We start from the raw sequence: 15,599 nt of genomic DNA, 5'->3' as shown, positions 1-15,599 counted from the left end.
GCTGGGCGGCCCGGGGGCTCAGCCGCGCACCCGTCCGTCCCTCGTAGGGTCGGACCCCCGCGCCCCCCGCCCGGCCCCGCCCGGCTCCATGGCGCGCCGGGGCAGAGCGCGGCTCCGCCGCTTGGCCAAGTAAGGAGCGAGCCGTGCCGAGCCGAGCCGTGCCCGGTGCTGCTCGGAGGGGCGGCGGGGCTGAGATCGGCGGGGCTGCGATGCCCGTGTTTGGCAGCGCCGGCTCCAGAGCCGGTAACGGACAGCGCGGGGCAGAGGCGCGTTTTGAATAGGGCTGTTTTTATTTGAACGTGGGTGCGTGCTCTGTCCCACAAAGGCTCCGGTCTGGGACAGCAGCCCGCTCCACAGTGGGATGTGCTCACCTCGGGGCGTCGGGGCCGGCACTGAGACACCTCTGGGGCACCGCAACGGAGAGTCCGGGTCTGGCTTTGGCTGCAGCCCCGCTGGGGGCAGGTGATGCTGCGGGTCTGAGGTCAGGTGGCACAGGGGGCCGATAGGAAGGGGCTTTCAACGTGCTTCTTACCACACAGCACAGCTGTCTCCCAAAGGACCTTCCTGCCACTTAGAACCGAGTCTTCACAGCAGCCGAGCGGGGCCGGGAGGAAGGAGTGCTGCTGGGGAAGGGAGGGCTGCATTGGTCGGCTCCTCATCCGAGCGCTGCGGGCACCGGGGGAGCGGAGTCTTCTCCGTGGGGATGCGGAGGACCACCTCGGTGTCTGGAGTGCACCTGAGCAGAGAGAGGAGGTACGAGGGACAAAGGAAAGAGCAGGAAGCGGCAGCTGTGCTGAGGGAGCAGTGGACAAAAGCCCTATAGAAGCAGATGTGGGGTTCTGGGGGCACAGCCCTCGCTCAGCACGAAGCGGAGCACAGCCCAACTACCCAGCAAACCCTATCCGGGCTGCGGGACTCCGAGGGAGAAGAACAAAATCAGCTGCCCCTCTGTCAATCGCAGAGGATAAACAAAAGCAGAGAAAGCACATCAGAGCAGCCGGTTACATCTGCTTTCTCGCACAGAAAGGACAAACACAGCAAGCTGGGCTTGCTCAGAGGTGTGCTCATCTGTCTGTGCGTCAGGCCAGGACAAGCTGGGCCAAGAGCGCCTCCGATGCAGGACTCCAAGCTGCTAGCAAAACCCACCTGGGCTCCCTTGAAGGAAGGGGGTTTTTAAAGAGAGAAGACTGAAATGCAGACTCAAGTGGGTGCACGGGGGCTCTCAGCTCCTTGGGGCTTCACAGGTGCTGCCAGCAGCACACAGGGGACCCAAGGAGAGCCAGCAACAGTCCTGCGTTGCTGGGTGCCCTCGCACTTCCAGGCTAAGCGCAGCTTACGCCCCGTTTTACTCTTTCAAGAAGCAAAGCCAATGCCTGGCACCAAAGGGTTAACTGGAAACACGGAGGGCTGGTGGAGTCGTGTGAAAAGTCGCAGGGAAGTCAGTGGGAATCGGCAGAGAGATGGAGGAGAGGGCTCTGGCACGGAGTGCTGCCTGTCAGGGCGGGTAAGCACCGAATGCCTGACTTGTGATATTACACAAACTTTCCACTTGGGCCTTCCTGCTATTTTTAACTTTTCTCCCAGCCACCCTCAGTAACCCCAGCCCGGCAGCTGCCGAGCCCAACAAATTCCCCCCCCCCCCTTTTTTTTTTTAAATCATTCTTTTATCAGAAAAAAAAAAGAACTTGTACTAATCCATCATGCAGCCACTCGCCTCTCCCACAGCCTCCTGACACGTCCCAGGCTTTCCTCCTGCTTCACATCACGCCTCTGCAGCCATACCTGGCTCACTGCTAGAACCCAACACAGGAGATCCAGCCCCACTGGAGAGGAAAGCCTCCCTTAACAGCTATCTGTGCTGTGAGCAATGTGTATACTGCTGCAAACAAACATAGGCATGCACAAAGTACCGCACACAGCTGCAGGTTTCGGGCTATGTCAAAGTCAAGATTTAAACACATTTGACCAATTTTTAGTCAAGTTTATAGGCCTGATCAGCTGACAACATAGAAAACTGAGGCACACAGCTGCTCTAAATCACCAGTGCTCTGGGCAGGACCCCAGCACTGTGGGACAAGGTGCAGCATCAGGCCTCCAGTTTGCTGGGATGGGCTCCCACCATGGCTATGGTAGAAAATAACTTGTCACAGCGGGCTGCTGCTATACCTCAGCCTACAGACTTGGCCAGCCTGTCCCTCGGCCCTGGAGAGGATAGCCCCATGGTCCCGTGAGCCATCTGGCAGAGCCTTCGCCCCGTCAACAAACAGCAAGGATTCTCCTTGCCCTTCATAACTTTCATATCCAGCATAAACACTGTGCAGACCGGTAGGAGGGAGTGGAGATTAACCACAGCCTCTGTTCTGCAAGTAATCAGCTACCAATGAACAAGGGCAGGGAAAGAGCGCTGGGAAAGACAACAAAGTATTGCCTTTTTGCTGCCAATGAATGCCTCAGACATTTTTTTTTTAACATATTAGGGAAATGGCTGCCCATCTTTGTTCCCACAGAGTGCTCGTGCCATTTCACACAACCAGCAAAGCGGCTTGAGATGGGTAAGTCCTGCCCTCCGCAGGAGCTTAGCCACCTCCCCTTTAGTTTTGCTTCCCAAACACAGAGAGAAAAGAACAATAAATAAGAATCGATGCAGTCACGAGGGCCTCGAAAAGCTCTGCTGCTCCTGCAGTCAATAATTATCACCACTTACAGGATGGACAAAAGGAAGCCTAGAAGTGAGGTGAGATGTGACCAAAGCTGACAGCACACTGCTGTTACTTTGGCTGCTTCCTAGCTGCTATTAGGCAAGACATGAGACCTGGCAGCAGTCTGTCCCAGCAGGACCACTGTAAGCTGTGACTTTATATCCCAGACTGCGTGTAGGTTTGACAGTGGTATCTGTGGCAGTTGCACTAAGGCTCAGCACCACAGACTCTTGCTACCCAAGGCCACAAAGGCCCATTGACCAGCCTTACTTCTCTGGGAATTCACTGGCTTACTTTGGTCTGTGGAGAAAAACATCAGCAAAGATCATCTCTCTGGGGTCTCTTGCACTCTGGCGGAGTGTCTGGACGCTTCTTTTCAGCTCGCTGATCTCCTCTTCCAGGTCTTTAATAATCTGAATGAATTACATTTCTAAGAGTTCTTTATTTTACTATAGAAGCAGTAATTAAAGTTCTAGAGATTTTACAAACAGCAGAGCTAGAAAACATCCCTCGTGCAAGTGAGTTCCCTAAGGGGACATCCTAAGGGTGAGCAGTCCAGCAGGCATTGCAGAAGTCTAACAGCCCACCGGCTCCAGTGGAAGCAGAAAGCAAAAGACCCCACCAGGGCACACAAAACCCTCATAAGGGACAAGGGCTGGGGGTGGTTGGCTCTGCCTTACTGTGCTGGCTCTTACCCAACCCACTCACCTCTTTTTGTCTTATTATTTCACGTCGAAGAACATGATTGTTGATAACCATTTGCTTCAGCCCATCCTGGTGCAGCAACACCTCCTGTGTGGGTGAAGAGAAGAAACTCACATTAACTACAGCATGAGACCCTGCCATGGTCAGATGCCAAAGCTGGCTGCATTTAGATGCATTATTCTTCAAGGAAATAACTCCTGCTTGAATAAGGTTTTGGTTCCAGGCCTACAAAGAGAACCCATTGGGCTGATCATAGAACAAGGCTGAGCAACTCAAGAAATATGGTTCAGCTTCCCAGGGAAAGCTTATTAGTATTGCTTGGGTTACTCGTATCACCTGTGCTTACAAATACACCTGTGAAAGCAGACAGCAGTCCTGCATCAGAGCAAGCTGAAAAAGGACTCAGTGATTGATATTTTCTCAGTGCCCTCAAGCTGCTAACCCAGAAAAAGTGCTAAGCATACCATGCAAGCAGAAACTGTACAAAAGGAGCTCTTCCTGTTCTGAGGTGAGTTGCCTCATCAGCGTCCCCACCAAGCAGTTAGGCAGCTGCCTAAGTAATGTAATAAAGCAGGGTGAACGTTGGATCACATGGCAAACTCTCAGGAACAAGCCTGAGAATATTTCATCACGTTACAGTGGCAACTCAGAAGTGCTGTCATGGACACTCCCAGCTGACAGACAGCTCCAGTTTGGAGCAGAGCAGCAATGCTCTGTTGTTCCCTGTGTGCCAGCTTATGTCCTATTGCTAATTGGCAACTCATAGAAACCCCTGACTTGTCTCACAGCTCCCACAGACTGATCCCCTCTGCCAAGGCATCACATGAATTCCACAAACCTCCACGACTTTCTGTAATATCTCCTCTTGTTCTAGCTGGGCTTTTTTTTCCAGTTCCTCCAGGATGGCCTGTCCCATTTTTTCTGTCTGCTCTATCTCATCCTGAGAGTGGCAGGAGGCAGCGCACAGAAACAACAAGAGCATTAATTAAGACAAGCATTGCGTTCCTTTCACCCCTGCCCTCTCCTGCCTCCCTAGCAATGCTGCAGGGGAGGAGAGGTCTCAGCACCTGCTGTTGCTTCTTCAGGTTCTGGATGTTGGACAGCAGAAGAACTATCTGCATAGCTTGGTTTAGATACTGCACCTCTGTGTAGGCCCGAAGGGTGCTAAGCTCATCCTGGAGAACCTGTACTTTTGATGTGACTTCATCCAGTTGCTGCTGTAGCTCTAATTGAAAGTCAAAGCAGAGAATGTCATTTCAGGGGTTCCAGAGGCTGTCCTGCATACACTTGAGCCAGATGACACACCATGTGGGAAGTAATCTGGATTAGAGAGATTGCGTACCGTGTGAGCACTGGGAATGAATGGCCACTCCAAATCAGACCACCCTGACCGGATCCTGCCCCAGTGGAATGGTGCAAACAGTTGCCAAGGAGGTGACTCTCCCCCCCCCCCTTACACACAGGCTGATGGGTGCCACAGAGCTCTGCCCCTCCTGATAGGAACATTATCCCCACACAACAACTGGAAGATTCATTTTCAGGAAGTGAACAGTTTGACGTTTTATAACATCAATGCAGTGTCTTAGGCCTAACAAGATGGAAAGCAAAGGTAACACGGTTACATAAACTGTATTTCATAGTAGTGAGAGCAACTCACTTCCCACATTCTTTTCCATTGTTTTTTCCATTTCCTGGAGCTCTGCCCTTGCCATATCCAGCTGGTTCTGACTGACGGTCTGTGTCATTGCCTCGATCATCTGCACAGAGAAATCCAGACACTGATGATTCCCCAGAACTATGAAATATCCCCATGCAGCGTCCCTAATGTTCCTCTCATGCTATTGCTTGTTCTAGCAGCACAGATGAATCTGCCACCATAGTTAGTGCCAGCTTGTGCATGGGACCTGTGCTAGGGATTGTCCTGGGGCTTCCAGGAGCCACCTTCCCCCACAGAGGGATGTACTTGGGCTGTTAAGAGGGCTGAGTACTCTTGCTTGGGACAGTAACCCATCAGGAAGCTCCTGTGGCTTTAAAACACAGGCACAAAACAAGAGCATCTCAAAGAATCTTTGGGCATTGGAGAGCTCCCCCTAGCTCTGGGGATGCTCCAGTCAGTGGAAGTGGAAGTGACGATGCAGAGCCTGGCCATTCTTGAGTACTAGCAGGAGCAGTGGCACATTTCATGTTCTGCTGAACTAGGGCTGTTGGCCAACTCTAAAACCTCACCTGATACACTTCATACTGATGTAGCAAGTCTCTGGCTTGCTTGGCAGTGCTATCGTCAGTGTGCTGGATGTCCTTCATCAGCCAGCAGTTGGTCTTGGCCAGGTGGTCACTGCACTGCTTCAGCTCCTCTATGGCTTTTGTCTTCAGCTTGGTCAGGTGCTACAGGAGTTTGTAGATTAAAGGATGGCAGATTCCATCACTGCCACCTGCCCCAAGTTTGCTCACTATCATCTGTCACCCCTAGGACACTCCAGTCCCATGTAAGGCCCTGACCAGCTGGGCATCATGCAGCAAGCCTCAGGCACTGACTTCTCCCACCCAGCCCAGTCCTGCTTCCACATTCCTTACTACCTGCTGTGTGATGATCAATAACCATCTTTTACCTCCTAAAAACTTGTGGCTGTGTCCTCCACCTCAACCTTCTCTTTGCTAGACTAAGAAATTCTGGCACCATCAGTCTTTTCTAACAGGTCACCTTTCCTAAACCTCATCCCTTCCACTGCTATAGCCTGGACTCTCTGGGTTTATCTTCAGTCTTCCTTAACAAACACCAAGGTTAGATTACACCAGCATCAAGCAGAGCAGCGTAATTACCTCCAGTGTATTAATAAATAAATACGTGCCATTTTGCCACAGTGAGTCAGCCTGCTAGCATTTCCTCCATAAATGCAACCCGGGTAACTGTATGGATTGGCTCCCCACATCCCAGCCCCGGGTATGTGTTACATGTACCGTGGTCACTCTGATCTCCTCCAACATTTCAGCTAATTCAGCCTCCTTGAGCGCCGATTTCCTCTCAGTGTATGTTCTGTACTTCTCTTGGGGTGACGCCTTCAATACCAAGGGGGTTGTTTTACTGGACACAAACACAGCTGTTGAAACAATCAAAAAGCCCCTGTATGTGTTTGCACACATCTTACACACATCTCACACCCACCCCCCTCCTGTCACATGTGGCTGAGGGCAATAAGATCAACCGAAAGGCTGACTTGAAACCTTCTGCAGCCCCAGCAGGAGCAGCTCACGCTTACAGCCCAGCAGCAGAGCCTACAGAGCCTTTCCTGCTCTTTTCCAGTCCTCCTTCTTTATTCTCAGCCACTTTTTGTGCCTTTTGATGAATGCCTCCCAATAGAAAGCACAGAGTGAATGCAAAAGCGGCACCGGGGGCTGGCAGTGCCTGAGAGGCGGCGGATAAAGGGAAATCTCTCCCAACCTGACTTGTTCTTCTGCCCTTTCTTCTTGGCTCCGTCGGTGATTGGTGGCAAAACCAACTCGTGGGCTGCGAGTTTCCTCTCTGCCGCCGCCTTCTGCCACGTGCTGCCAACCTAAACTCCACACAACAGTCACACACAGAGGATGAGGAGTCAGAGGGGCCCCCACGGCCCGGCCCGGCCCGCCCTCCTCGCTGCCCTCTCCCCGCGTGCCCCGAGGTCCCCCCTGAGCTCCCCTCACACCCGTCTGACAGGGAGCGCTTACAGCGGCAGCGCTCCGAGCGCCACAAACCCCTCAGGAACACACCACTTACCCTTCTCTTCGCCTCCGCCGCAGCACTCGGGCCCGGGCCCTTCGCGTCCATCCCCTGGACGGGCGTCCGGGCGCGGATCACAGCCCCACCGCGGCGCCGCCTCGGGCCCGCTCAGGCCTCGGGCCGGCCGGGCCGCGCTCGGTCCTCTGTCGCCACGGCAACCGGCGGCGGGCAGCCAATGGGAGCGCACCCTGCGGCCTCAGCCAATGGGCGCGGCCCCCGCCGGGCAGCCCGCGGTCTCCGGGGCAACAGCGCCGCCGCGCTCCGCCATTGGCGCTGCGCGGGGTGGGCGGCAGCGGGGGAGCGGCGCGGGGCCGCGACGGGACGGGCGTGGGGGGGGGGGAGGGGGGGGGATTGCGGGGCTGCGGCCGTGCGGGACGGATGAATTATAGAGCAGAGGCCCAGGGATGCGAGCGCGATGTGTAGGCGTAGCGGACGGACGGGGTTACGGTTTGCGCCCGCAATTTGGTGACCCCGAAACGCTGCGGTGCGGTGTTGTGCGTTCAGCCCCGCGGGGACGGAGCCGTCCGAGCGATGGAGGAATGCGACCACGGCGGCGAAGCGACGCCGCGGGTCGTGGGGTTGCGGAGCTCGGGTCGGGACGGAGCCCCGCAGCGCTCGGAGCGGCACCGACGGCAGCCGGGGGGACCGATGGCCGCTTCGTGGCGGGGGGCCGTACCGCGTGCAGGGCTTCCATCGGCAGGAAGTAAAGGCAGCTCACGGGGGGGGCACCGCCCCCACCGCCCCCACCGCCCCCGGGGTTGCTCGAGAACGGCGGAGGTGTGGCGCCGAGGTGCGGTGCGCTGCGGTTGGAGGTCTCAGAGGGCATTTCCAACCTGAGTGATCCCACGGGTCTGTGGGGCACGGGAGGGGGTTGGGGTACCCGGGAGGGAGGCGGGATCCCGGTGCTGGAGGCTGTGGGGGGAACCGTGGGCACGGCGATGCTCGCGCCGGGAGGTCGTTGGGGAGTGGAGTGCCCCCCCCGCTCGGTGCGGGTAACGGGGCGCGCCTCGGTGCCGTTCTCTCCAGCAACCTCTCTCCGGTGGTCGCCCATTGGCAGCGGGGGAAATTCCCCCCCGCCCCGCGCCCAATGGGCCGGGGGGGGCGGCGCCTCCCATTGACAGAACCGGCGCGGCCGTGTTTACCGGGGGCGGGGCGGGGCGGTGGCGGCTGCTGCTGCTGCTGCTATAAGAGCGGTACCGGGGGGCGAAAGGGGCGTGCGGCTTTAAGGCTGCCCGCATCGCCCCGGCCCCGCAACCCGCCCGAAGCGAGCGCATCCCCGAACCGAGCGCATCCCCGGGGCGGTGCGGAGCCGATCCGACCCAGAGCATCCCCAGAGCGTCCCCGGACCCAGAGCATCCCCAGAGCGCTGCAGCGCATCCCCGAGCCGCCGCATCCCGGGGTCCCACCGGAGCCGCCCCGCAGCCACCGCCCCGGCGGAGCCGTGCCCCCCCGGGTCCCTCCGCGGCCCCCCGCGCCCCGCCCCGCCGCCGCCGCCCGTTCCGCACAATGGGGGCGGCGCGGCGCGGCGCGTAGCGGCCGGCGGGGAGGGAGAGGCGGCGGTAAGGGGGGCGCCGGGGGGGCCGACATGGTGCAGCGAGCCATGCGGGGAAGGGGCTCGGAGGGGCGGCGGGAGCCCTGCGCCCCTCTGCCCGCCCACGACGCGGAGCCCGCCTGGTGCAAAACGCCCAGCGGGCACATCAAGCGGCCCATGAACGCCTTCATGGTGTGGTCGCAGCACGAGCGCCGCAAGATCATGGACCAGTGGCCCGACATGCACAACGCCGAGATCTCCAAGCGCCTGGGTCGGCGCTGGCAGCTCCTGCACGACTCCGAGAAGATCCCCTTTGTGAAGGAGGCCGAGCGCCTGCGCCTCAAGCACATGGCCGACTACCCCGACTACAAATACCGCCCTCGGAAAAAGGGCAAAGCGGGCACCGCCACCGCCCGCCCGCGTCTCCCGGTGAAGATCAAACCCTCGGTGCTGGGCCGCGTCCCCGCCGCCCGCAGGCAGCCCTCCAAGCCGCCCCCCGAGCCGTGCACCGCGCAGCGCCCGCCGGAGCCGCCCGCCGAGGACCGCCCCGGCACGGCCACGTGGAACGCGGTGCCCACCGGCGAGCGCGGCCCCGCGGCCGCCGCCGGCCCCGAGCCGTGCCCGGAGAGCGCGTCCCCGTCTCCCGCACCCGCCGGTTCGCCTCCGTCCTCCTTGGGCTCCTCGGACGAGGAGTTGGAGGAGGAGCTGCTGGGCGCGCTGCCCGCGCGGGCGCCGGGTGGCACAGCGTGCGGGGCTGTGGACTGCTCCGTCCTGGATAAGGACCTCGATCTCTTCCCGCGGGGCGCGTCGTCGCACTTCGAGTTCCCGGACTATTGCACGCCCGAGGTGACGGAGATGATCGCGGGGGACTGGCTCATGTCCAGCATCTCGGACTTGGTCTTTACCTACTGAGTGCCGCGCTCTGCAGGTAACTTCTCTTCTTTTCCCACAGTCAGGTCGTCTCAAAAAGAAAAGAAAAAAAAAAAAAACCGAAACCAGCTGTTTACATGCAGGAATCAGGTATTTAGCCTTGAAGCCGCTGGAAGGCAGAGCTCCCCGCTCCCCCCATCCCCCCGGCACACACCCACTCCTCCTCCATCCATCCATCCATCCATGGCGGTGCGGGGCTCAGCCCTCCTCGCTGCACGGCGCGCTCCGCTCGCTGCCGTTCCTCGCCCGTGAAAGGCGGCCGCCCGGCGGGGTCCCATTGTCAGCACCCCCCGCCCGACCCCTTCCCCCTGCAGCTCTGTCCCTGCCCCACAGCTCTCCCACTCGCCCATCCCTCGAAGGACAGCCGATCCTTTTATTAGCGTTCTTATTTCTTTGCTTTTCGGGTTGCGCACAAAGCCCGTCTTCGATCCTCTCCCGCTCCTCGTAGCAGCCCTTTAGGAGCGCCGCCTTCGGCCGCACCGCGCCCGAGGCTCTCCGGGGTGGCACGGCCCATCTCCATCCCTCCCTACCTGCTGCCCCGTGCTGCGGGCTCCCCGCCTTTGGGCTCGGGGGTCCCTCAGGACCGGCTCTCCTTGCGTTTTCGCTGCGGCGCGCTCTCCCCGCCGCTCGGTTTGGGGCAGAGCGAAGTTGCACGCACGTGATCCGCACGTGGCGCGGGGAGGCTGCGTTATTCCTCTCTCCAGACATTCGTGCGCGGCCGCCCTCACCGTGAGCCCACCCCATGGGGCAGCCTGCCCGGCATCAACGCCCCGGCGTGGGGTGCCCGTGCCTGTCTGGGACCCCACTCCGGGCTCATCCCGCATGGCTGGCGGAGCCCGCGTGCTGCGGGGAATCTGCCTTAAGCTCTCGCACGGGGCCGCCACCACCACCAGCAGCAGCAGTTTGATGCTGGTGGAGATGTGGGGTGCGGGTGGTGCTCCGCTGCAGCGATCCTCTGCGGTGCACCCGGCGTTGGCTCCGAGAGCCTGGGCTTCACCGCAGAGCAGCGCTGCGGAGCTCCCCAGCAGGGCAGTTCCTGCTGCGGCGCTCCTCCGGCCGCGTTTGTCTTTGCTTTCCCCAATGGCTCCTTCCTGCAGCAATCCGCCTCCTCCCGCTGTCTGTGAGCACGTGGCCGTGGTGCCGGCAGGGCGGGGGACGCGGGGCTCCATCCCACGTCTGCGTGGCACAAAAGCGGCCTCTGAAGTCCTCGGTTCCAAAGTGGGAATCTGGGCACGAAGGATCCCCCCCCGACCCTCCCCGTGCCAATCGTGCTCCCTCCCCACTTTGGGGACGCCGCTTCCTCCGGTTGCGCGCAGCCCCACGCGCACACGTTGCAATGGGGCTGGACGGAGCCACGAGCGGGGGGTGCTCAGCCCCTTTGTCCCCCTCTACGGGGAGCAACGTGGGGCTGCTGGCATCGCCGGAGGTGCCGCAGGGAGCGCCGTGTCCCCACTTAAGGGCACCGGGTGCCCTCCCGCCCCATTGGCCGCGGGGCTGCGGAGCCGCGAGCTCAGCGTTATCGATGTGTAGGTGTGTAGAGGTAGCTGTGGTTGGTGTGCGTGTGTCTGGTGTTGCGTTCCCGACGGTGTTTAGTAGCCCCGGTGCGGGTGCGATCCTGCGAGGCAGGCGGGCACCGCCCACGTGTCCCCATGTAGAGAGCATCCCCCTCCCCCCCCCCCCAAAGACCCCCTCCCTTCCACTCCGACCCAGCAGAAAAGCCAAATGCCGAGGGGCTCCACGCACAAACCGGGTTTGGGGTTCATTGAAGGGCTTCCCCGGCGCACAGCTCCCACCCAACACCTCGCTGCCTTCTGGGGGCATCGGAGCCCCCTACCGCCGCCACGTCCCACGCGGGGAGCCGAACCCCAATTGCCGGCAGGGCCCGAGGCCGCGGTGCGGGGCGGCATCCCCGGCGTTTCCTCAGGACAGGCTCTGGCTCAGCCCCCTCCCCCCCTCCCCTCGAGCCCGGCCTCAAGCACAACACCGTGCGCGTGGTCCCCGTCCCCCTCCGCCCGTCGTGGCCCTCCCGGTGGATGTTCTGTGCCGTGTGGTTGTAGTGCGTAGAGCCCCCGCGTCCGTCCCGCCGAGCCCCCATCCCCCCCCCGAGTGTGCGAGCGAGTGTGCGTGCGCCATCCTCATCACTAGAGACAAAGCGGATAATAATGAATAATAAGTGAATAATAATAATAATAATAATAATAAAAATAAACCAAACCTCTCTCAGGAAGAAGCCGCCCTGGCGGCATCCCAGCGGGCCGGAGCTGCCGCGAGCACTCGGGGTTCCTTTGGTTGTGTTGGGGAGGGGTCCTGCAGCTGTTGTCCTGGGCTGGTGGAGGGGATGTCCCACCCATGGCCACCCTGACGGCACGGCCAGGGCCGGTGGTGTTGAAGCTCGGCTAGTGGTTATCCCAGTGTTGTGACTATGGAATAAAGTGTGTTGGTCTGCTCCACGTGGCTCCGGCTCCTCCTGCGCCGCTTACACCTCCCCAGCCTGCACAAACGTGGGGATGTGGGGCTCTGGGGGTCGGAACCCAACTCCAGCTCAGGCACGGTGGCTCCCATACCACTCCATGGGGTCCCAGTACCAACCCGTGGGTCCCACGCTGCTCCACGGGGTCTCACTACCAACCCGTGGGTCCCACCGCTCAGTGGTGTTCCAATACCAACCCGTGCAGGCTGTACCTGTGTGTGCACAGCCGTGCTGTGCATCTATGAGCACTGTGTGCTCTGTGCGTGTGCTCCACGCTCGTGTGTGCTCACACAGCCCTATGGGCTCCATAGTGTGGCAGCAGGCACTGATTCCGCCCCACTGGATGGGGCCTTGGGGGGAGGGCACACAGTGCTTGCATCACTCCCCCCCCCAGCTGTTGCCACGGCAACAAGGGAGCCTGCAGCATCCTTGGGTACCACCTGCCCTCACATCCCTGCTGGGGGAGGGGCCGGGCACTGGGCTGGCCCTGCTGAGACCCCCCCCCCATACCCATGGGACAACACCCGCTGTGCGACATGGAGGTGCCTCTGCCTGCAATCCCGGCAGCACTGAGCAGCCTGGCTGTGGCCCAGGCGTGTGGCAGCCCTCGGCTGTGTGTCTGGGCTCCTGCACGGTGACTCCACGGCACAGCAGTGTGCTGGGATGCCCCTGGTCCAGCCTGGTCTCGCTGAGCACCCGGTGCTGCCCACACAGCCACGTGCCCCCACCGCCAGCCCTGCTCTGAGTCACACACAGCAGCAGCTCACAGGCGGTGTCGGCTCTCAGCCGTGCAGCAAGGAGTCACGCTGCCCCCTCCCCACCACCCCAAACCCCCCTGGGAAGCACGGAGCGTGCCCAGCACTGCCTCAGATCACTGGGTCCTGGCTGTGGGATCCCACACGGAGACGGGGACAGCGGAGTGAGCACTGCTGGTGACAGCGCTGGGACAGGGAAGGATGTGCTGACCCCCCCCCCCAGGTAAGCAGGGAGCGCGTAGGGGTGATGCTGTGTATTAAATGCAGGATGGATGTCCCCCCCAAACCCAGGCAGCACCCCTGCATGCAAGAAGGACCCTGTGGCTTCAGTGGGGCGGTGGCAGTAGGATGTCCCCACCAATGGGGCACTGCTGCTCCCCCCCACGAGGCCTCTCCGGCGCCGGGCTTTGTTCAGCATCACAGCCCAGCACCGAAAGGGTCCCACACGCCGTCTCCCCCCTCGCACACAGCACGCTGCAGGGACGCAGTGACGAAGGGCTGAGCAGGCAGTTCCCATGGCAATGTCCCTACGGTGGCGGGGAGGGACACGGCGCTCTGACTGCGGTGGCTGCGTCCCTGCATGCAGCAGCCCCCCAGCCACGGGAACACAGTGGAGGCCACATCCCTCCCCACCGCCGCCCCTCCATCCCCACTGCCGCCTATTGGGCGCTGCGGGTGGGCTGATGTGGGTCCCAATCCTTCCCGCACAGTGCTGGGTCTGTCCCGGGTCAGGCAGAGCACGGAGTGCCCCCTCCCCTATTGCGTCCCATAGGGATAAGGGCTTTGCTGTCCCAGGCAGAAATGGGAGTCCCTCTCAGCGCTCCCCAAAATGGGTGGGGGGGCACATCTGGCACCGGCACCCCATCTCCTGCCCTGTGCCCAGAGGAAGGCAGGATCCGGCTCAGCCCTGTGGGTGCCGTGCCTGTGGGGAGGGCTCCGGTGATGCATGGCCCCCCCAGGCCCGATGCCCACCCTGCAGCCCTCCTGCAGCTGCAGCCGCGGCCCCAGCGTGGCACAGGGGAAGTGGTACGGGGTGCGCTCCTACCTCCACCTCTTCTATGAGGACTGCACCGGGACTGGCCCTGATGGGGACACAGATGGGTCGTCACCTTCCCATCCCCACGGTGTATGGCCCTCCATTATCTGGAAGGTAAGAGACCCTCCCCCCCCTTTTTTTCTTCCCTCTCATCTTGTGTGAAGTACATCCACTCATGGCACCCCAACAGCTGCCATGCACTCCTCTAGGCTGACCTGCTCCCCATTCCTGTTCCCAGGTGACCCTCTCTGCGGGCACTCTGTTCCTGCTGGCGGGAGTGGCTGCCCTGAGCACCGGCTGGCTGGTGCCCCCCGGGCTGGAGGGCATCAAGGAAGACAAGGAAGAGGAGCTGGTGGTGCTGGACATGCAGGCCGTGCGCTATAACCACGTGCCGGGTGTGTGCCGGCTGCTGGGCACGGCGCTGTGCATCACGGCTGCAGTGCTGGGTGCTGTGGGGCTGCTCTGCTGGGTGCTGGGCAGAGCTTGGGGGGGCCGCCAAGAAGAGGAGCAGCAGCAGCTGTCGCCCATCCTGCAGAGCAGCCCCCAGGGCCACATGGTGCCCTTCGGTGCCTCCCAGCTCCACGGTGTCCTCCTGGCAGGAGGTGCGAGGCTGGGTGCACTGCTGCTGCTAGGTAAATTGCTGGGAAATCCCCTGCTTGAGGCTGTGAGGGTGGGGGGTGGGCAGGGTGGGAGCAGGGGAGGCTGCTTGGGCCGGGGTGCTGCAACCCAGCTCACAGGTGTGGTGGGGATGCAATGGAATGGGATGGAGTAGGCAGCTGCCCAGCACAGCCCAGATCCTGGCCTGACACAGCCTGATCTCAGCCCAGATCCAGCCTGGACTCAACCGGATCCCACCTTGGATCCCTTGCTGGCACCCAGATGGCCGACCCCGGATCCCAGCTGTGCCACGGGGACTCACTGCGTCAGTGCCATCCCCCACCTGCAAGGCTGCTGTGCACCATCGGCCACCGCCAGGTCCCAGCCTGGGACATCCCAGCAGAGGACTCTAGCTCCTCCACCTGCTCCCCAACCGGCCATGGGGACAGACAGGCACGGCCACCAGCTGCAATGCACGATGCTGCCGGCTGCTTGCAGTGGGAGCTCTGCCCCCAGCACAGCATCCTGCCCTGCAGCCCCTGGCACGGAGCAGACGTAGCACACTCTCATTGGTTTCCTTCATTTTGCTCTTTCTGGGGTGAATAAAAGATGCGTGGCTGTGGGCAGTTGGTGCTGTTGAGGCTCAGCTCCGGGGCAATGAGCGTTGTGTATGGGGGACGTGTGCTGCAGCAGCAGTGCATCAGAGCAGGGCAGGACTGTCACAACACAGAGCACACACCGCCAGGCACAGACCCCCACCCTCTGCCCCTCACTGCCCCAGGGGTGCCGCACAACAGCCGAGATCATTTTCTTTCCCTCAGTGAAGACAACTGAGTACCAATACCCTGCCAGGCTGGGAGCAGCCCTATGCCAACAAAAGGGTCTGAGCCCACCGAGGGGTCCGTGCAGCCCCCAAATGCAGCTCTCCAGCCCACAGGACCCTCGAGCATCCCTCGCCTCCCTGGGGAAGGGGCCGCAGGGCAGCAAGCACTGCAGGGCCTCTGCTTTCACATTCCTTCTGAAGGGCTGAGGGCTCTATTAAGAAAATTGCTCCTCCAGAGGAAGTCAGAGCAAGCTAAAAATAACCCTGGCCGAGCACGTAAACACGGCCACCAGCCTCAC

General features: G+C 60.9%; 4 protein-coding genes across 8 annotated transcripts; 2 read left to right on the top strand and 2 right to left on the bottom strand.

Moving 5' to 3' along the window:
• Positions 1-268: 268 nt before the first annotated feature.
• Positions 269-7,309, bottom strand: C20orf96 (C20orf96 homolog). 5 transcript variants are annotated; one of them, XM_417446.7, is made up of 10 exons: positions 7,156-7,309; positions 6,844-6,955; positions 6,363-6,502; positions 5,631-5,789; positions 5,062-5,161; positions 4,472-4,629; positions 4,243-4,344; positions 3,408-3,491; positions 2,994-3,112; positions 269-736 (listed from the first exon to the last, which is right to left on the bottom strand). In XM_417446.7, the coding sequence occupies exons 1-10, from the start codon at positions 7,204-7,206 to the stop codon at positions 586-588; spliced, it is 1,176 nt and encodes a 391-aa protein (XP_417446.4). In that variant the 5' UTR covers positions 7,207-7,309; the 3' UTR covers positions 269-585. The 5 variants fall into 5 exon arrangements, with proteins under 5 accessions (XP_417446.4, XP_040506916.1, XP_015151948.2 ...); XM_040650982.2 differs by having other exon boundaries at positions 4,547-4,629; XM_015296462.3 differs by lacking the exon at positions 2,994-3,112.
• Positions 7,310-8,372: 1,063 nt separating this feature from the next.
• On the top strand, positions 8,373-12,067 carry SOX12 (SRY-box 12). Its single transcript, XM_015296469.4, has one exon. The coding sequence runs from the start codon at positions 8,744-8,746 to the stop codon at positions 9,599-9,601; it is 858 nt and encodes a 285-aa protein (XP_015151955.3). The 5' UTR covers positions 8,373-8,743; the 3' UTR covers positions 9,602-12,067.
• On the bottom strand, positions 9,525-13,007 carry LOC121111956. The gene is made up of 2 exons (XM_046903040.1): positions 10,150-13,007; positions 9,525-9,650 (listed from the first exon to the last, which is right to left on the bottom strand). Exons 1-2 carry the CDS (start codon positions 10,786-10,788, stop codon positions 9,642-9,644), a joined length of 648 nt encoding a protein of 215 aa, XP_046758996.1. The 5' UTR covers positions 10,789-13,007; the 3' UTR covers positions 9,525-9,641.
• On the top strand, positions 12,598-15,069 carry NRSN2 (neurensin 2). The gene is made up of 3 exons (XM_015296471.4): positions 12,598-13,994; positions 14,119-14,512; positions 14,703-15,069. The coding sequence occupies exons 1-3, from the start codon at positions 13,791-13,793 to the stop codon at positions 14,888-14,890; spliced, it is 786 nt and encodes a 261-aa protein (XP_015151957.2). The 5' UTR covers positions 12,598-13,790; the 3' UTR covers positions 14,891-15,069.
• Positions 15,070-15,599: the final 530 nt, after the last annotated feature.

The sequence above is a fragment of the Gallus gallus genome, chromosome 20 (genome assembly GCF_016699485.2).
Source record: "Gallus gallus isolate bGalGal1 chromosome 20, bGalGal1.mat.broiler.GRCg7b, whole genome shotgun sequence".
NCBI classification, from domain to species: domain Eukaryota; kingdom Metazoa; phylum Chordata; class Aves; order Galliformes; family Phasianidae; genus Gallus; species Gallus gallus.
This window is presented reverse-complemented; position numbering and strand designations above follow the sequence as displayed.

What these genes read in the sequence shown, in the direction of transcription:
- C20orf96 (XM_417446.7), bottom strand. Translation starts at nt 7,206, where the DNA reads ATGGACGCGAAGGGCCCGGGCCCGAGTGCTGCGGCGGAGGCGAAGAGA. An exon ending in AGGAGATCAGAGTGACCACG is followed by an intron (nt 5,790 to 6,362) that starts GTACATGTAACA and finishes AAACTCCTGTAG; the next exon opens with CACCTGACCAAGCTGAAGAC. An exon ending in AAATAATAAGACAAAAAGAG is followed by an intron (nt 3,113 to 3,407) that starts GTGAGTGGGTTG and finishes TAATTCATTCAG; the next exon opens with ATTATTAAAGACCTGGAAGA.
- SOX12 (XM_015296469.4), top strand. Translation starts at nt 8,744, where the DNA reads ATGGTGCAGCGAGCCATGCGGGGAAGGGGCTCGGAGGGGCGGCGGGAG.
- LOC121111956 (XM_046903040.1), bottom strand. Translation starts at nt 10,788, where the DNA reads ATGGAGCCCCGCGTCCCCCGCCCTGCCGGCACCACGGCCACGTGCTCA.
- NRSN2 (XM_015296471.4), top strand. Translation starts at nt 13,791, where the DNA reads ATGGCCCCCCCAGGCCCGATGCCCACCCTGCAGCCCTCCTGCAGCTGC. An exon ending in GGCCCTCCATTATCTGGAAG is followed by an intron (nt 13,995 to 14,118) that starts GTAAGAGACCCT and finishes TCCTGTTCCCAG; the next exon opens with GTGACCCTCTCTGCGGGCAC. An exon ending in GGGTGCACTGCTGCTGCTAG is followed by an intron (nt 14,513 to 14,702) that starts GTAAATTGCTGG and finishes GCCTGATCTCAG; the next exon opens with CCCAGATCCAGCCTGGACTC.